At 36.8% G+C, this 17,089-nt stretch overlaps 1 protein-coding gene across 2 annotated transcripts in view; it reads left to right on the top strand.

Moving 5' to 3' along the window:
- The window catches only part of KCNIP4 (Kv channel interacting protein 4), a 466,638-nt gene that overhangs the window by 125,772 nt on the left and 323,777 nt on the right, over nucleotides 1-17,089 (top strand). Inside the window, exon 1 of one of the 2 annotated variants that reach the window (XM_009324067.1) lies at nucleotides 107-194. The exons of the other annotated variant lie outside the window; for it this stretch is intronic. Within the exon in view, the coding sequence (XP_009322342.1) occupies nucleotides 107-194 (88 nt within the window). Of the gene's footprint in view, nucleotides 1-106; nucleotides 195-17,089 lie in introns of those variants that run through there. 2 annotated transcript variants of the gene reach the window in all.

Below are 17,089 nucleotides of genomic sequence, written 5' to 3' on the forward strand. Positions count from 1 at the left end.
GAGGAGGTGCGAGGCTGTAAACTGCCCCAGAAGTTTGCTGGCAGAAACTGTTCCCTTTATTGGCAAAGTCTTCTGGCTCTTCTCAGAGGAAACCTTATTGCTTAAGATGAGTGGCTGTAGGAAGCGGTGTAAGCGTGAACTGTTGAAATTTGCCCAGTACCTTCTCAGGCTAATCACAGGTTCTCTTCACACAGGTAATGATTGTTTTTTTCTGTAGTCGAGCTGTGCAGCATGATAACGAGAAAATTGCCTAAGCTTAATATAGTGATGGCATTGTCCTCCATTATAATTCCTTTCATCTTGTAAATAATAATAATAAAAAGAAATCTGTGAACTGTTTTGTGGCTGAGCATAATAAACACAGAATACATAGTCTTATGCTAGAGTGTTTAGACGCTGTTACGTTCTCCAAGCATTTACACACCTGAATCCGAATCGGAACGTGAGTGTACGTGCTTTCACCTGTCCATCTGTGTACATTAAAGGTAATGCAGAATCATCACACGATGGTCATGAAAGAAAAATTTCATGCTTTTTATTGTCACTGTTTATTGAACTGATTTACTTTAACAAACAGACTACGTTCTTTTTCTGAGGCTTGTTTTTGCTTATCTTCAGATGTAAATCAACTGCAAACTGTCAGTATGATGTTATAGAATCTTGCCGCAAACTTTAAATAATGCTTGTGCTTTTTGCCCTTAAAGAATTTGAAATGTAAATGGCTGTCAGCTTTATGTAGGTAATTATTTTTTCTGTAACCTTGGACAAATTGTACAGTACCAGGTAAGGTTTCTAAGCTAGACTGAACAAACAGTATAGTTTTCTTGTTAGCACTTTGGATAATATACTTTTCTCACAATTCAGCGTTTTCTATGGCTACTCCCAACAGCTGACAAATACAATAGCTTATATGATGTCATTCTAGACTTGAATATTTTTTTTTGCCTTGGAAAAATCATCAAGCAGAGGTGCAAGTCCAGCATCAGCAGATAATAACGAATTATACTAACATGATTATTGAGAATTAAAAGCCATTCATTTTACTACAAGTATTTTGAAAGTTTCTGATGATGATATCCCCCCCCCAGTTTAGGCACTGATGGAAAGATTTGAAAGCAAGTTGACTCTTCAGTAATAATTTAAAGTATTGATGCATGCAATTTATCAGATTTGGGGTTATAATGCTATAAAGATCATGGCATAAACATTGGCAGCCAGTATTTTATAGGATGCTTGTAACTTGCGGAAATCTGATACAGGTTTTTGGTAACTTTGAGTGTCTGGTAACGTAGAATTTCCCTGACTTTATTTTCTGTACTATTCCTAGTCTGTCGTGGTTTCCCTTTTGTGAATTGTATCAATTCACATTTCTCTGAAATGCTGGCTTCTTGCTCCTGTGGGTTTCTATGGAAATTAAGTAGTGTACAATGCAAGAAGAAAGCTATGTTAGAAATGAACACCAATACTTTTTCACAAAGTCATCCAAGCTTTTCCTTTCACATCTATCAAACGATGCACACTATGTTATTTTTCAGATGGATGTCTGTACTGCAAGCTTTCTAAGTTCACAGTTCAAAACCATTTTCAAGAATTGTTGTGGATAATGATTCTTATGTTACTACTAAAAGAAGTTCTTTCATTTATAATTAAGCAGCACATTTTCAATGCTAGATTACTGGAAAGCCAAGAAGAGTGGTGTGAAATGTGTTTCCTTAAAGGAAACAAGCAAGCAAAAAACCCCCACTCTTAGGAATTCTTAAGAACTGAGACACTTCCTAGGAAACTTTCAGTTCGCTTTTACTACAGGCAACAGTCTCTTACTACTATTATTAGGTTAATAGACCTCATCATGTTCAAATGATGTAACAAATAAGATCAATATCATGTGATAATAATTGAACCGCTAAGAGAGGTAGAGCTCCGCTCTTCAGTTCTTGCATAGCCCAGTCTACTCATTAACCTCAACTGTTGCAATACCAGTTACTGTTCCCCCTGCAAAATCTAATGCATAATTCATTATGTTGATAATTAATGAAGATGAATGAGGAAGCCTAGTTAAAAGTGTTAGAAAGTTATACTTCAATTTGTATATTAAATATATTTCTGTTTCTGTCTTGAGCATTCAAAAATGTAGGCTAGCTATCCAAAACAAAAATGTGTGCTTATTTAGCTTTTTACATGCAGGCAATCTGCTCACTCGAGTGACCAATTGTTTTCGAAATGTAGATGTTTACTAAGGAGCACAATGGTGAATATAATTTAACTTCCTTGTTGATACAATTTGGCCCCTGGTTTTTCTTTCGGGTGTTCTTTAATGTTTAAATTATACTTAATATTAAGTTGGAACTATACATTGTTGAAAGCACATGCACTGAATCTAACCCATTCCTCCTTTCTGTATGGGTAGGCATGTTGAATATGTACTTAATCTACATCACTATAGATTGGTACAAGCTCTGCTGGAGTTGGTGTGATTACACTGATTAGAAAATGAGAAAGTGAGCTAGGAGGGAGACTGGGTTTACTGGCTGTAGGCCCAGCTAAGGATCACTGGTGACTGATGGTTTTACTGCTCACATTTTATAACCATTTACAGCACTACGGACCTGTTCTGTGGTGAATCTCAATATTCAAAATAAAAATTATCTTGTATAGCTGTCTGTGATAGTACATAAACAGGGACTTGTGCTTAATATTTGACTCAGCTGTAACCAATACTAATGAAACAACCCCCTTGCTTGAAGGTAAATGCTGCATAAATCTTTACAATGGGTTTTAAGTGGCGCGCTCTGCCTGAATACATCCAGATCTCTTCCTTTTTTTTTCAGCATGTTACTATGATTGACAGCAAAATGTAGTGAAATGTAGTGAAAAGAAATAGTCTTTTAAACAAAGTTTTTTTATTTTCCATGATTTCTGCTATGTATTAAGTTGATGTGTTTCCACAACTGAAACAGACTCCCTCAAATACTTGAAGACAGCATTTCTCAAATGTCATACCAATTCCTACTCTATTGCCTGCTGCCTCTCGAGGCGTGTTGGAAGCGCCCATTCTTTGAAACATTGTCATAAAGAACTTAGCGCTGCAATTGAGGAGAATGTTTCAGTTTTCAGATGCAACATGAGTTTGTATATTATAAATAATGAGATAAATCATTGAGGGATCAAGAAATAGATTGTAAGTTATTTTGAAATGGAGAAAACATAATTTCAGAGCAATGGCTAGGAAGATTTTCTTAACTGTCACAATTGATAGACTGTGGGGATTAAAGAGATGATAGAAACAAAACTGTCACTGACTTCAGTGGTAAATTTTCACAAGTATGTCCTTTTCAGGCATGTTCATATTAAATGCCTGTCGTAAAGGAGGCTAGGTTTTCTTGGACAGATTCAAATTCCCGGTTAGCATGTGCATTTACAAAGAAAGAAGAAAGAGGAGAACAACTCTGGCTGTGGAAATTGTACTCTCTCTAACAAACTGAAGTAATCTCACTCTTCTAGGCTTATGTAAATAAAGCTATGGATTGATTTTTATTTTTTTAATCTATAGATTGATGCCATTGGTGTAAAATAACACTGATCACAGGCTTGAGATTTTTCTTAGTTAAAAAAAAAATCTATGCAAATGTGGGATGTACTTTTTGACGGCACTTTCTTTGAGAAACCAGATTACCAGAAGGTAGTTTTTAGTCTTTAATTTTGCCTGTTTGTGCACAGAAATATTTTCTAGCCTACTGCCAAGAGGAAGACATCATCTGAGCATAGACCTCTTTTCCCTGAAGATATGGGAGACACTAGAACAGGCATCCAGGGGCTCACAACAGTATTCCTTTGACTGTTGCAGATCCCCTGCCTACCAATGCCTGAAGTCCAAGTCTGTTTGAGACAGCAGTTTATTATGGATGCTTTCCAAAGCTGCTCACTTTATTGGCACATAGATTTATTAGATGTCCCTCTCCTGAACTTTGGAAATACGGGGTGTGTGACAACCTATTGGTCAGGCTGCCTGCCAGGGAAGAAGATCTGTGTTGCTGATTGCTTGGTTAGCCTGAAGAGGACTGAGATGTCTCCTCCATGTCCAAGGAGAATGTCCACACTTCCAAAATCAGCTAGTATGGATAAGAGCCCTCTCCATTTCTTAATCTCTCATACAGCAAGACATGTAAACATTACAAGACCGGATAGAGGTGGTAACAGGGAGCCTAACTCTTTTCCGATGGTGAGGGAATCCTTCTGGGAGTGAGTAGACCTGAGGTTTAAACTCCACTCTGTGAAATCACTCAAAGAGATCTGTAACTGTCCTGAGAGCAAGTATCATCATCACACCACTTCTTGATGTTCACCTTCAGCAGAGAGCATGTAAGAATAGGTCCCAACCACATGGAGATCCCAAATGGTTTGTGTTGGCTCTCTGTCACAGATAGATTGAAACACCCTGAAGGAGGTGCCTCATTTCATGACCCAGTTCAGGAAGAGAGGGAAATACCGCGACTGAATGTCCCACTAGACAAGTTTCCTGCCTCGCTCCCTTTCCTACCCCATTCTACAACAAAAAATTCACAAGGCGATTTTTAAATTTCATTCTTGGTTCCAGTGCATGGTGTGGATTCCACGGTTATTATAATAAAAAGTTTCAGCTCAAGTCTTCAGTTTCAGGTGTGCATGTTGTGGATGCATTGATGGAATGATTCTTAAAAATCAGGGTGATATGCTGGGATTTTTACTCTTGGAGTGATGCTTTCTACAGAAGTTAGCAGAAGACGGGATCTGGCTTTTGGGTTGTGAATGTAAAACTCTCATCCTTCCCAGGAATATATCAGGGTTGTCCCATTATCAACATTTTCAGTTAAGCTGTGGACAGTTTAAAAATAAATGCTTAAAAACCTAGAGATTAATTCAAATATTTTACAAGAATGTAATAGTCTAGTTAGTGATAGTAGGTAAATATTCCAGAATAACTTTTCCTTACAGTTAAGAGATTATATGAAAGAGAATATTGAGACTAATTAGCTCTTAATAGCTCTCTTCTTGCATGTAACTATACTGCATTTTTCCTCTCTTTTTCTTCAGATTTAAAGCACAAAGCTTAAAAACACTTCATATTTAATCTGTGCACAATCATCTTAAATATGGCAAATGAAATTATTTCAACAATTGATTAAATCATATTCTTGGTCTTAGGAAGTATTACTAGAGATGAAAAAGTATTGTACTTCTAATGCAAAAGAAAAAGTTTCTCCTTTAATAAAACTGATCCTGAAATGATCTGTACCTTTCTCTATGTAGTCACTTATCCTGCATAGCTTTATGAATGAGTGATGCTGAAAATCTGGATGGTTTAAATACGTGTAGGAAACAACTGTCGCTCTGTCTCTCAGATGGTCCCTTCAGACCTTGAAGTTGAATAACAATGAGGGAAATATTCCTGAATTACTAACATGAATTTTTACTACTTCTATTTTCTAGTAGTGTGTTTTCTTCCGTGTTGTTTTGGCTGGTTAATTTTTGGTTATGATAAGTCACAAAAACTATTCAGTGAGGCCAAAGATCTGGAATTACTGTTAACTGAGTATTTAATGTGAATATTCATAAGACATTTTGCTTCCAGTTTCTTAAGTGTGGAAGACAGAATATTCTTATGAATTTGTAAAAGAAATCTGTAAAAGTGCCTTTTTTTTTTTTTTTAATAGTTGGCAGTATTCATGTAACAGCATTTAAACTGCAGAGCAGGTAGTCTCCATACATGCTGCCAACTAATATGTGCTGCTTAATTAAGTGAGTTCAGAGGAACTTAGAGATTTTGGCAGACAGACAGTGGAGGATAAAAAAATCAGAGGGCTGCAGCGGTTACAGTCCCCAGGCATCTACCTGTCTCTGACACAAGTTGCTGCTAAGGACCTGTGAGCTGCTCCTTTGTCAAACCCTGCCCTGCTCCAGGTCCCAGCCGGGCAAGCAGAGGTACATGGTTGCTGCCTCTGTACTGCTTCACCATGCTGTGCTGAAGGCTGGCTGGGCGGTTCAGACACTGATTAATGGGTTGATCAAACACCTTTTGGGCCAGTGATGTCTGACAATTAGGTTGGCTGAAGAATTTAAAAGCTCCAGTTCTCTAGTTCTAGTCTTTCGAATTTCTGAGCTTGAAAGTGAGAGGTGCTTCATGTCCTCAGCAAATAGAGCTGTGCTTTTGCTAAGATGCTTGGTGTGATATAATGTGGAAAAACAGATCCACGTGGCCCTTTAGCATCTGTCATCCTCAAATCTATTTCCTTTAGAGACTTTAGGAACTGTGGTTCTAAAGAAAGGTTTGGTTTGGTTTTGTTTTTTAATGCTTCCTGACACAGTTTTTACTGGACTTGATACGATGAACTGAAAAGAATTATCAAATGAAACTTCCTTGTGTCTTTCCCCTTCGATGGGATTTCTAGCAAGATAGTATTTTTCATCACCAGGGATTCGGCCTCTGAAAACTTCTTCAGGTAAACTGTGCAAGACTGACAACTGAATAAAAAACAGGCTTGGAAAACAGAAATGGGAGTATGTGAAGCATTTGGTTAATGGATTTTGTAATAGGATAAAGATTTAGTAGAAAAGGAAAAAAAAATAAATAAACCCAAGTTGTTAAAATTCTGGTTCAGTTTTGATTGCATGTTTAATTGTATTGATGTAACCTTCTGAAAGACCCATGATGATTTTTGCGTTCACTTAGATTTATTAGCTTAATATATGGCAAAGTAAATGAATGAGAAACGGCACTCACTTGTTAAGGCCATCTCTGAGTCACAGGAGTATTTTTGTATTTTCTGAAGTGAAGATTAAAGGAAATTATGTAAGAACTGCAGCTATTCATGAGAAAGCATGAAAGGGAATAAATTATTCCCAGCTGCCCTTACAAAAGAGACAGAGGTGTAGAAACTACATTGCTATACTATATCCAATTGTACCAAGTAAAGTGGAAATAAGCCATCACCTTTAGATAAGCAAAACGGTCTTTAAAGCAAGTTGAGCAATTGGATCTCGCTCAACAAAGCTGTGGAGCGTGTCCTGAAGCATTTTGATTGAAACAAAGCCTACAAATGGTGATAGAAGTCTGTGATCTATTAACCCACAGTGAGGCAATACAATTAGGTAATAAAAAATTGAGGTTTTCTATCTTTTCGATAGTCTCTGCCTTTTTTATAAATCTTTGCCTTCTGAGGTACTAGCAGTGGATTCTCACAACCCAGAAGCACCAGAAACTGTTGGTTAGATGACGGTTCCCGAGTCCCATGCAAGTGAACTTGATGTTTCCCAGAACTGTTCCGTGGATGTCCATGCACCAACTCAAAGACACTCCTGAAGTGAGCTAAGAAAATCAAGCCTTCTGTCAGTACTCTTAATCTGCATCTCCCAAGCAAAGGAGATGGCAAATGAAATGTTGAGAAACTAGTATGAAACATTAGAAGATGAACTGTTGTCAGTGCGTATCTGGATGTTACGTCTGCCCTTGTGTAATACAGGGATTAGATGCATTTAAGGGTCAGTTGCTCATCAGATATCTTTGAATAGGTTTATTTGTTTGTTTGTTTTTTAAACTTTGTCAAGAGTGTGCAGTAGAATGCCAATTTATCACAGTGAGTAATTAAGGTAATTCAACCAGTATGTAATTCAACCCCTGTCTTTCAGCCCTCAGTGCATTGCAGTTTTGCACTTGGACCTCTGCTTCGTTCCCTTTCTTTTCCAAACCTTGTAATGAAAGCATGTTCAGATGCAGTGACTGAGGACCCCACCACTGTGCTGGCTCAGGGCATCCTGCTTTTTGCCAAAGCACCAAGAGCTGCAGCCATGGGTCTCGCTGCTTATACTTTCAGCCCTTTCCAAACTTCTTCCCATACTGGCCTGTACTGAGCTGTCATGGGCTCTTGCCTAAGCAGGAGACATGCTATGCTCATCCCTTCTCCATTCTTTCGTAATTTCATGAGGTGATTTTAGTGCTGCAACTGCAAAGCTGTCTCTGCTCTAGGGTGAATTTGATTAAGTGGGAAAATGAGGCCTATCAAGCAGGCATTTTAATTGTGCTCTTGCCTTGCTCTCACAACAGAGCAGTCACCATGCTGTTCCCTGCAGGGACGCATTGCTATGAGTTTAGGGCACACCACGGCGTGTCAGAAGTCTTTTGGTAAAGAATGACCTTAGCGCTCAGGAGTATGCTACCAGCTGAATAAACCTGGCTTTGTTCTCTCAGTGTATTTATAAATTCTTGTTAAAAAGTGGCAGTGGACAGAAAGACAGCACTGGAGTTTTCTACGTGGTTTTTTTTCCTGGCACTTCAAACTCTTTTGAACAGGGTAAAAGAGAAAAAAAGCTTTTGCTTTGTCCTATTTAAGAAGAGGAATCTCTCTCACGCAAGACTGTGTTATACGAACCCCCTAAAATGCTGCATTTCTTTTCACTGATCTCATAATGAAACAATTTTCAAATGGTGATGCACTGATGTATGTCCACTGTAATGAATTTTCATTTCTCAAATATTTTCTTGTGGCACAAAGAGAGGATTTTTTTGGAAGAAATAGTACGGGGTAGACTCTTGAGAGAAGAGAATTTACAGCACTGTTTACCCTGCATAAATCCATTAAAAAAATTGTGCTGCTTAATTACCCTACAGTGTGTAATGAAGAAAGCACAGTAAAGAAACCTTACTGTGAGTTCTCAGTGCCATCTCCCTGATGACATTTTAAAATTTTCCTCATCAGTTCTAATGTAACCTTAGAATTTCCACCATCTTCCTCAGTTCTCTACTTTGATTTCATAGGATGAAATTCTGAAATACAGAGCCAAACTATAATAAAAGGACTTTGATCATCATTAAACATCCAACAATGATGCTCATCTCCAGCCAGAGATTAAGTAGCAGTTACAGGTGACTGTTGGACAAAATCTATAACTAGAGGAAGAACAACAATTTGAAAGCTTTAGTTAAGGCTGCTTTGTTATTATGGGGTTAATTGGGAACCTTAACAACCAGGGAAGATGAATTACCATTTTTGAATGCAGGTTAATAATGTTCCATTAATTTCTATTGAAAATACATGTAAAAAAAAAAAAAAGAGAAGTAGAATAAATTAAAAGAAAACAATAATCCAAAGTATCAAAATAATCCTAAGCAAAATGAGACAAAGAGAACATAAAAAGATTCCCCTTTTTATGTGAATAGGATCTAAAATAAAATTATTTAAAAAGGAGCTTGTAGCTTGAAGATGTCATGAAAAAGCTAAAATGTCAACATTCATGGGAAAACATAGGTTTCATATGTTTCCAAATGCTGGGATTTTTTTGGTTTGTGTTGCTGAAATATTTCTTCTTCTGATACTAAATCAGTATTGTTCATCAACCTAATTAGTCTTTTTTTTTTTTTTTAAATGGAAAGAAATTCCAGATTTAAGGTCTGCATCTCTGTCGCCTGTGAGGTAGTTTGAGCCTCTAGGATTTCAGATATTTTTCATATACAAAGGTGCAATGTTCTCTCTCTATATATAATTGCACAAGTTCTAATGTGCAAGGGTGAAATCTTTGTCATGTCCAGTTTAAGATTTCATTTGAAGTTCCGCATTGTACTTTATGCTTTCTCAATTTCCTGGTTAGCATTGATAACTTTTGCCAGTGCAGTCTTGGTGTTAGTCTACCTCAGAGAGCAATCATTTTAGTGGAAGGATGTGGTAGATACAGAAATGTTACAAAGTTGGATTTTGAGTAGGTTTCATACTACTGGTTGACTGAGATGCCTAAATGTAAAATATCAGATACTGAGAGAAAAATACCTTTAAAAAAACCAAATAAACAACCCCCCCCCAAACTGAAATTTAATTTTTTTAAGTCCTCTTGGCAAACATATTAGTTGAATTTTGCCTGAGTCCTCTTATAATGTTGCTAGGATTTTTGGTTTATTGCATGGTTGAGTACCTGGCTTTTGAAAACACCTTTTTTTTAATGTTATTCTGAAGAAATAGGATCCCTCCAACAGGCTTTTTGTTCAGAAGTAGACTATACTATAGACAGTACTCTGAGACAAAAGACCAAGACGTATTGAACTTAGCAGCAGCTAGCTTAAAAGAATGTAATGCAATTCATTAGAAAATATATGATAATAAACCACTGCTAATCACTCACAAATTATAAATTTTCCCCTCTTCAGAAAAGGATCTAGATAGACTGCCTTTGCTTCCCCCAATTTGCATACCTCTCTCTTCCTTTAAGCAGTATCTGCAAAACTCAGTGTCGTGCAAAATGTTTCAGCTTCAAATTTTATAATCCTGCATATGGCAGATTGAACATCACAGAAGACTGAAACAGTAGTGAAAAATTTCTGTGGGTAGAATGATAGCTTGGAGTAGGGGATCTAAAGGCAATACCCTAATCTTTAAATATATTCTCCTGAATATGTTTAAATATTTTGCTCAAACATCCCATATTTTTAACAAGTTAACTCCATCATACAACCTATTTCAAAAAGGTGGGGTTTTTTTCCAGATCCTTTCAAAAGAGTCTTCTTTGAAGCCTTAAGGTTTCTTGTGGTATGTTAATGGAAAAAGGACAGACAAAGTTATCGTGCTGCATACTATTTATTTTGAAATGATTGTTTGAGTTTTTAGTCTCTCATTCCAAATCTGAATCTTAATGAAAGATACAGTTCAGCTTCTCTTACAAATAACACACTGAAAAGCATCCCATAGCCATCCTTAATGATCTCCCTTTGGAAGTCCTATGTTCTGTAACATTCTTGTAAGGGTCCAAACTAACAACATTTATATATATTTATATATTATTATATATAAATATAATAGACATACTTAGACATATTTATAAAGATAATATTAAAACTTCAGCTGTATGTAGGACACAGCACTTGACATTATGTTTAAAAATACTCTTAAAGGAACTCTTAGAAAGTTACCAAATTATGCACACAAGATGTTAGGAAATGGAAGCATTAAGACTATCTCAGCCTTATGTGATATAATGCAGTTCTCAGCTGCGTGTGTACTTTTCCTTGAACCATTGTACAGAGTAACTTGGAGCGTACTCTACTCCTTACTGCTTCTATACTTAGAGTAGAAATTTGGATGCAAACTGTAATAAATACTACCTTAGAGTACACAGACTGTTTTTTGGTTGTTGAGTTTTTGTTCATTTTATAGGGACTTTCTATCCTAGACAGATTTTGTGCAATGATTCTCAAAGACAGTAAAATGGCAGATAATATTCACTGTAGATTAACATGAAGTGGTGCATGCTGGGCAAAATGAGCTTTATGTCTAAATGGATAGGTGGTGAGCTTACCATTACCAGTCAGGAATGAAACCCTGGGGCTGATAAACCTGTGAAACTCCTTACTAAAAGGTGTTGTAAGTGCAAAAATTTCTGCATGAGTTCAGAGGGACGAGCTGGGCAAGCACTTGGAAAACAAATCTGTTGGGAGTCACTAACTAGATTAACTGTAGTATACATAAGAAATCCCCTGAGATGAAAATAGTCCGTGGCTAGGAAAGTGTTAGGGGAAAATATTCAATATGCCTGTCCTGCTTCTCCTCTTCTCTGGGCATACACTAATAGCTGCTGCTGAAGACAGGATATTGTGCCAGATGGATCCTTAGTCTGAAGTAATACAATCATTCTTAGGTTTTTATGTCAAAATAAACTTCTCTGCAATTAGGATAATATCACTGCTTCAAAGGATGGTAGAGTATCACAGTTTAACAGTTGTAACCCCTGCCTCTTCCTAAAAGGTATTCTCGACTAAGTAATTTCTCCTGAACCCCTCCTCCAATCACCAGAAGTTTAAAACAGGTAGTTTGCACGGAATTATAAACCAAATATGAAGACTTTTTTTCCGACAGTGTTTTACAGCCCAATTGTAAGAATCATTTCATGTGCTTTTTTAGTATCTTGGGTTTGTTAGGGTTCACATATGGAATAGCCTCAGAATAAGTTCTAGGACCTTATATATATATTCCCCCCCCCCCCCCCCCCCCCTTCCCCTGAAAATAATGAAAATAATGCTCTTGCTCTGTTGTCATAGCGTTGGCTATGAATGAGAATATGAATGATTATGTTTGAAGACCTAATGCAAATCCACAAGACTAGCCTTAAGTCTAAATACTTTCCTACTCCCTCAGGCAATTGTACTCTTTAATGTCCTGAAAAGGGATTAGAAACTTACTGATGGAAGAAGGGATGAGTATGTAACAGCTAAAGCAGGGAAAACTAGGGAAGATGGACTCATCCTATCAGTAGCAATGTCAATAAATGATCATTCAAATGATGGTATTAAAACATGTAATGAAAACCCTTGTATTTTTGGATCTGCTTCATAGTTTTATTTGTGGCTGTTAAGTGAAAGATGCAAGCTAGGAATAAAAATGAGAAACCCTAACAATCTCGTTCACCCAAATATGACAATATATGCATATGCTTTTAGATTACTGCAGCAATAGTACATAATTTAACTTCTAGTTTAATGAATGGCAGTCTCTTCAAAACTGGGATAACCACATGTTCATATTTAACAAACAGTCTACAAGGGCTATCTTGAATGTGAACCTGCATTAACAAAAAATATTTTCCCCATTTAATAGTTTAATTTTTGAATTCTGTAAGAACATTAGAGAGAGATGATGGTCAATTCAATGCCATGTTTGGATATAAAGTAAATGGACAATCTGGAAAATGGCAGTAATATGTTGCCTTGGAAATACGTGGGCACTGAACTACTTGCTAACAGCACTTCAGTCTTTAACTGGTTGTTCTGTGTGACTGGCTCTGATACAGCCAAGTAGAAATGGTAGAACTGATAAAACTTAACACCGCTTTGTGGCCATGGCAAAAGCCAACCTTATGCCCTATTACACTGGCTATCACCTGTTCATGTGCAATAACATAGTGACACCGGTCATCACACACCACTATTCTCTTTCCCAGTGGCCTTTGCTTACTTTAAGGTGTTTTCAGACTGTATGTATTTTGAAAATGTATCGTTTCCGTGTATAACCCGACTCATTTAAATTCATACTTACAGATTTTTATGTGTCTCTGAATTTGTTTAGATGTTGGCTAAATAGAGTGACACACTTAGCGTGACACTGAACTCTTAATTTGCTTCTTGTCTCTTCATAATGACAGCCTGTCAGAGAAGACAATGCAATTCACTTTAATATGCCTTTCACTTCCAAAATTGGAATACTTATTTTGAAGTAATTTAAAAAAAACAAACAAACCAGCTATCTGGAATTGAACTCCTGAACTTTCTGCTGCAAAACACTGTCCAAATTAGATCAGTTGGTTCTCTAAACATTGACTAAGATACTACCTTTAGATTCTGTTTTTTGAGTGCTAATCTAAATCTTTGTGTTTTTAACTGAAGTCTGTAGCATGGTGCAAGTATGTGTACACTTTGACCTTTATACGGGGATCGCTCCACCAAAATACTGCAAAAAATTAAAGACTATTTTATTTTCCAAACATCTTTTTAGAGCTACAGCAGGTATTCTTAGGGACCCTTTGTTTCTGTTACTACCCTTCAGTATTGAACTCTAACATGTCATTAATTCTGCATTTGAAGTTCTATTCCAAATAGTATTGATACCATAATTTTACAAATGAAATTTTGTCATTACTGTGTCTTCAGAATACGTCACCTGAAAATAAGCATATACAGTATTATTGGGGGGGAGAGGGGTGTCAAATAGGCTCTATGGCTTTTAAAACTGGTAATAGTTTGATTTACTCTCTTGAACTTTGTATAGAGTGCCCATCTAGGCAATGTAATTACATTTAAATATAAATTAAAAGTGTCTGGGATAGGGAAAAAAAAGTCTGTTTTCATCAGCACCCATACTTTGTTAATTTAGGAAATTGAATAAATCTGAAATGAGGTACTAAATTTTGTGTCTCTGTTAGTCTGCTTTTTATTGGCAGATTTGTTATCCTTTAAATCCCTTTTGTGAGGCATGTGATTAAAATCAAACAGCATTTAGCATTTGTGATGTGCAGGCCTTTCTGTGTACAGCCATGGTAAACCTCAGTTACTTTCAGGAAAAATAAATGACAGCTGGTCATTTATATTTGATTTATGGTAATATTTGTAAAGGTCAGCAGCAGATAGATTCCTTAGTCAACTCTGAAAATAGGAATTAGGCTTTTACGTAATTTACTCCTCAAGAGTTTGTAGATTCTTCAGTCTAGTGGCTACATTTCATTATGTTAGCTGGAGAAGAATTTCTTAAAAATCCCAGGTCAGATCTTCTCCTCAGCTGAGTCCCTTGGGACAAGGACATGACGCGAGGTGGGGGCTCTGGTTTCTGCAGCACTTGAGGGAGCAGAGTTGCTGGACAAATGTGGTACTGACACACGCACTCAGGTACATCCAGCTTGGAGCAAAAAAAATTCAAGTTCGTTTTTAATCAGGTAGAGTACGTATAGTAACTGCTAATGTTGATGATTTAGATTATCCTGGATTATGGAAAAGTTATGATTTTTACTTTTATAAAAATATATATTCAGAGTGTATAAGTACACCCACTTTTAAACAAACCCCTGTTAAACAAACTTTCTTTGTGTTCGCTTACAAGTTTTAAATGCGCTCATATTTGGGCATCTCTCATGTCAGGTCTGGTCAGTACTCTGACTGTCTAATTCACTAGCAATGATGCCTCTGCAATCCTTGACAGTAAAATCTGTGGAACTTTCTGTAGAAAATACATATGAAATTAGTTAATTACTGTAAATCTGAGTCTAATGATTATATACGTTTAGTCAGTTACCCCGAAATATCATATGTTTATTTCCAGACAAACAAATATGAAACACCAGTGATAAGCTGCTCTTGAATTGCTATACAGCAGCCTAACACAACTTTTGTAAACTTCTTCCGTTGTCAGTTCAGGAAAGGAATTACAACATAAGAGAAATCTAAGGAATTGTCTTCATGTGTGGATTTAATTAAAATTAAGTAAAACTGCTACATTTCAGAAGAATCAGAACTAAAAGAAATTAAACAAAGTCTATTTTAATTCTGAATGAGAGTGTCTCAACAGAGACTGAATTAATTTTAACTATTCCACCTTACTGATTAATTAATGTTTAACTTTCCTGAGTAGCCTATGTGCACAGCTCCTCAGGAGCCCTGAAAAGGCAGCAGGGCTTTTTAGCGAGGACAAGGAGATTTTTAATTTCTTCAATCAGCTAATAACTTTTAACAATGCAACCAAAGAAAGACAATTAGATGCAAATTAATGCCAAAGAGAAGGGAAAATATAAAATAAGACTTTAAGAAAAACCTACCTGAAGTAAAACAGTTGCATGTACCTGGGAGAATGAGGGTGAGGAGAAAAGATGGAGAGGAAAGAAGAGCACGAGTGACACTAGTATATAAAAATGTGAATATATGCACAGACACTGATGTTGTTGTGTACCAGATTCATCCTTGGTAAAAAGCCATTGTCAAATCTGTACCAACAAAGAGTTTGGACCGAGAGAAATGGTTAGGGGACTCCATGGTGTCATGTCTTAACCCTCAGCACTCTGGAGCTGTAAGATTGAAGGCAAAATTATCAAACTAATGATTTTTTCTAAAATACAGTGTAGAAATATTTATTCCTTCAAAAATGGACTGGTTTTTGAGTTCATAGAGTTACAGCAGTAACTAAAATCCAGGTCGGGGAAGACTGAGATGCTGGCGGTGGCTGACAGTCACTGCTTCCATTCAGTTTGACACATCTGTTACCCTGACTGCTGGTTTTGGAAATTTCATCACGATTCAGGCCTTCTCCCTCTCACCGCACACAGGTGAATCCGAGTGCCGCCACATACCCAGTGTCCACGTTCACAGCGCTCTGAAACTCTAATGCTGAGTGACAGATGTGAATGGAAAAAGTATGGCAGATGAAGTGCTTGAAGCTCCTCAAATAACCACTGTAGTCTATTGTGAGAAACTAATTGAATTGTATGTATTGCTTACAGGAAGTTCTGGACTGATCTATTAAATTACTTACCTGTTGTCTGTACAGTATCATACTGTGTCAGTAATTGAAATGTCATCCTGTTGAGACAGTGTAGGAATAAGGCCAGTTCTTTCACGACTAGTCTGCTGAAATGTTTTTATCAATCAAGTCATGTCATGTAGCAAAAGATGTTCATTATCATCAGGGGGAAAACCACCCTCCAATAAGTGATAGAATTCTCCTAAATATTCTTCCTGACACTATAAATGGGCAATTTGCTATGCCCCCCCCGTTTTTTTTTAAGAGTATGAATAATAGTTTATATTCGGTCTTACCAGGTAGAGTTAATCAGTGAGCAGAGAAGGAAAATACCATGCAATAACAGAAAATAGAGTATCTAGAATTTTCAGTGCTTTTATGTTGACTGTTTACTTCCATATAAGAAGGACATTTATTTTAATACATGTATTTAAGCATGTGATTTTAGCTGCATTGCTGCTGATCTAAGTGAGGAAATTTTAGATTTTCTTTCTATTACTGCTTACTCGTAAGATAAATAGGTACTGTCTGATTGTGTGTATGGGTGTATGAGCAAAAAATAAATTTGTTCTAGACATTTTGTTTACAATACTATTCTTTCCAAGCATTGCAATATCTTAGTTTGTATTCTGTACTACTAGTTTTTTACATTTAGTTAATCTGCATCAAATGCTAGATTTGGAGTCCCAAAGGACTATTGTAAAGTATTGCAACACAACTACTGAAAAATATCACCAAGGTGTACACCTGGAGATGAGGCATTCTACACTTAAATAGATTGAGTAAGGCACTATGACACTGTAACTACCTGTACACCTACCTGGAGGTGCACTGGCCAACTTTAAAGTCTGACAGGGCAAAGGATAAGAGGCAGAAATGATTGCACCACAGTGAATCAGACTCATGAAGTACAGATCATGGAGTGCCTATGGATCTGGGAGCTGTGAGAGAGGATGTGCAATGCTGGGGCTTTAGCAAGGTGGGCCATAGAGGAGCTGAATTTGAAGGAAAAATCATTCAAACACATATAATTGTGTCTGGAGGGCATGGGAAAGGTGATGACTGGTGGAATATATGAT

Source organism: Pygoscelis adeliae, unplaced genomic scaffold (assembly GCF_000699105.1).
Source record: "Pygoscelis adeliae isolate BGI_AS28 unplaced genomic scaffold, ASM69910v1 Scaffold24, whole genome shotgun sequence".
In the NCBI taxonomy this organism is placed as follows: domain Eukaryota; kingdom Metazoa; phylum Chordata; class Aves; order Sphenisciformes; family Spheniscidae; genus Pygoscelis; species Pygoscelis adeliae.